This window comes from Uloborus diversus, chromosome 4 (genome assembly GCF_026930045.1).
Source record: "Uloborus diversus isolate 005 chromosome 4, Udiv.v.3.1, whole genome shotgun sequence".
Taxonomy (NCBI): domain Eukaryota; kingdom Metazoa; phylum Arthropoda; class Arachnida; order Araneae; family Uloboridae; genus Uloborus; species Uloborus diversus.
The window spans coordinates 176,778,782-176,782,480 of record NC_072734.1 but is presented as its reverse complement, the minus strand read 5'-3'; the positions used below and the strand labels follow the sequence as shown (position 1 = coordinate 176,782,480).

The 3,699-nt window shown below is 33.9% G+C and overlaps 1 protein-coding gene across 1 annotated transcript; it reads left to right on the top strand.

Moving 5' to 3' along the window:
* Window positions 1-236: 236 nt before the first annotated feature.
* LOC129219969 (zinc finger CCCH domain-containing protein 14-like) lies at window positions 237-3,264 on the top strand. Its single transcript, XM_054854291.1, has one exon. The coding sequence runs from the start codon at window positions 345-347 to the stop codon at window positions 1,986-1,988; it is 1,644 nt and encodes a 547-aa protein (XP_054710266.1). The 5' UTR covers window positions 237-344; the 3' UTR covers window positions 1,989-3,264.
* Window positions 3,265-3,699: the final 435 nt, after the last annotated feature.

The following is a 3,699-nucleotide window of genomic DNA, read 5'->3' as shown; positions in this document are numbered from 1 at the left end:
TAACCGGTAACTACCGGTCGAGCGCAGAACCTATTAACCAGTAGCTCTCATAGACACTGCGGTTAGTCACCAGTTGAGGTATGCGAACGCAACCTATTGCGCCTGGTTAGCACTTGCTAACCGGTTACTCTATTCGAACATACCCATCATTTATCCGATGACGATCACTGAAATCTCTTGATTCTCGCCAAGACGCCAAAGAAAGTTTGCGTTTCTGACCGAACATGACATTGAAAGCAAAAAGCAAGTATGAGACGAATATTCATTTATTCCATATTGTTCATGGACACTGTATTCATAGATTAATGTAGTTCCAGTAGCAGTTTTACAAAATATCATTCAGAATGGAAGCAAGTCTGAAAGTTACTGATGAAATACGAGCTGCTATCAAGAGAAAACTTGCTGAATTCGATGCATTTATAGATGATGAGTTACCGGAATACATTATGATTTTGATTGCAAACAAAAGAAGTAGAGAACAAATTAATAAACACTTATCTCTTTTCCTTGGAAAGGATACTGTTAATTTTACTCTTTGGTTGGAAAATTTGTTGCAAAGTTTAAAAGCAACATCCAAAGAGTCGTCTGTAACATCAAAAGAATCTGTCGGTGAAACTGAAACTGATGCAAAACCTAATGAAGATTGCGATGTGTTGAATTACGATCCTAATGAGCAAGGTGAGGAATTAGGTTGTGATGAGAGTACAAATAGTTCTTTTTCCAATGCACCTTCAATAAAAGTTAATGTTGACTCAAAATCTGTTAAAACCCCACTTCCAGAAGAACCAAATGTTAAAGAGCCTCGCTCTAGGTATGGGAATCAAGTGCAGAAACGTGATGCATTATCTGAATCTTCACACACAGGTCTGTCATCTGCTATTGTATCTGTTGACAATAAAAGTCCTTTTCGCATAAGTGAATATGATCCTAACAAGCCAGACATTGTAAGAAGTGTTTCAAGTGTTGTTCGTCAGGCCCGAGAAAAATATAAGGCCGCAAACGCCATACAAACTAATAAACTTCTCCTGAAAGCTGTTAATGATGCAACCAAATCAATTTTAAACGGTAAAGATATAAATGACTACTATAAGCCAACCCCAATTAAAGTTTTAGCATCAAAATTTAATTCAAATGCTGTCAAATCAGCGCCAAGCAGTTCTGCTTTGCTGAATTGCAATACTGAAGTTGATTTGATTTCCGATGTACCTGTGATGCTGCCATTTGATACAGAAGAAAACGATTTGGAGGAATCTTCTGAAGAGAGCGTTGCGCAAGACGAAGAGTCTTCGCATTCTCGTACCATCTATTTCACGAGCACACCTCAGCCCTCATCCAGTTCAAATTTAAGGGTTCCTGCATTTGACGCGAATCAGTACTCGATGATTGAACCAGATGAAGAAGACACAGGGCAGACTCATTTCTATGTTACATTGGAAGGTGTGAACATTCAGTCCTTGAAAAGGAAACGTGATGATGACGATGATCTTATTGAAGATATGGAAGAGGATGAAACTGTTGAGGAGAATGTGACCTTCAAAAAAATTGAAACTGCTCCAGTACCGGAAAAAAAGCAAAAAATAAACGAGAAATGCAAATACTGGCCTGCCTGTAAAAATAGTGATCAATGTTTATATCATCATCCAACAATTCCGTGCAAATGCTTTCCTGACTGCAAGTTTGGTGATAAATGTTTGTATGTCCATCCTAACTGTAAATTTGATGCCCTGTGTAGTCGAAAAGACTGTCCTTACACTCATATTAGTAAGCGAAAATTGCCAGCAGCAACTTTACCTGTTAGAATGGTCTCAATGAAAATGAAGCCTGTGAAGGCAATGTGTAAATTTTTTCCAAAATGCACTTCGAGAAACTGTCCATTTGTGCATCCCAAACCATGTCGTTACGGCACTGATTGCCGATTGCCTGCATGTGTTTTCAGTCATTTTCAAATCCCATCTCGTAATCAATTAAAGTGGCAAGCTAAAACATAATCAAGCTTCTTTTATCATGTAATGATCATTCATTTTCATCTGTATTTATATCATGAATCCTGGTGAATGTTAAAAATATTAAATAGAGAAATAGTCAACCTACTGAGTTTTATATTTTTTATGCAATTGAAAACCTAATTTTTTTATTGCACATTATATTCAACACACAGGTTTCTATAGTCATTTTCTTTTTCATCAGATATTCTGATGGCTTTATTGGCAAAATCTGAGAAATTCCATTTTTTTTAACACAAATAGTCTTGACTGTGGGGATTTTCAACTAGCTTGCCCTTATTGTATTACACTAGTTTCCGCTTAGGCTAGAAATATTTAAGATATCTTTTCTGCTACCTTTATATACTTGCGTAAAGTTGAGAAATTTCATTCTGAAAAGGAATCTACAAGTTGGTGGGTCTACTTATGCAGCAAAATTTGTATACGATACGCCATTGAAATTTTAAGGGGGTCGGGGTTATTTTGGGGGTATTTTTCTCATTTTGAGGGGTGGGGTATACAGGGTGTCGATAATTTTCCTCAAGCAATTTTTTGAAAAAATGTGAACATTTTCCTGATTATAGTTCAACCTTTAACGTGATCAAAATGAGAAATAAAGACTTTAATTATAGTCAAAGAAACACTACTCAAAAAATGCTAGACTCGCAAATTTTGCCGATGGTTGCGTGAAAGTTAATGCTCATTATAGAAACAAATGTAATATGGCCATGATACAAGACTTAATGGATATTAATTTTAAATAAATGCAACAATTTTTTAAAAAATCGTAATGGTGAAAAATCCTATGAAACCTTTTTGCACAAAGGTATAAAAATTGTGTCCTGTTTTTTCTTGTTTTCCTTTTTTTTTTGTTTGTGTGTGTCTAAAACTGCTGTAATGATAGGGTTTCAGCCTTCCCCCCAAAATATGGGTTTCAGAAACTAAAATAGGAAATACGTTTGTTGGGAAGTTTTTTTATTATGCAGTGAGCAGCCAAATAACATCATTTATAGATTGATAAGTCTTGCCTTGTTTTTTTATGTTATCTGCACACACAAATGTTTTTTCTTCCACAAGATTGTAATTTAGAAGAAGTGTCGACTAAATCAGGTTCCAAGAAAATGAAAAATTTTAAGCAAACTCCATGGTTAGGTAAGTTTTGTTACATTTGCAAATTTTGATTTTTTGTTCGCAAGTGGCAATTTGTATTTCAAAAAAAAATATTTATGCTTTAATATAAATTTTTGAAAATATTTTTGCTTTTTAATTTAAAGAAACTTTGATGTCCGAGGATGAGATAAAATACAATGTTATTTTTTTTTCTGTTCAAATGTACAATAATAAATCTTTTTGTTTAATTAACATATGTTTTCATTAGTATAGTAGAAAAATTGCATATATCCAATATCCATCAAAGCTTGCAACATTTGATACTAACAATTTGTTGTAACCATGAAAACTAGGGTCTGATTCGCATTTCAGTTTGATACCTTTGTCTTCTCATTGTCGGTAGATCTTTTGGACTGAGATTTTCTTATCTTGAGCATGAATGTTAAAAGTAACTAGATATTTTCTCTGACTCGATTTTTTTTTTTTTTTTTTTGCTTTGTAAATACTGTAACTACCAAAATTATGTTTTTAGCTACCTCAAGCTAATAAATGAATTTCAAAAAAATTGACATTGATATAACGCAATTTTTTATGATATACTTAAAAA

Coding starts and splice junctions, on each gene's coding strand:
- LOC129219969 (XM_054854291.1), top strand. CDS start 345: ATGGAAGCAAGTCTGAAAGTTACTGATGAAATACGAGCTGCTATCAAG.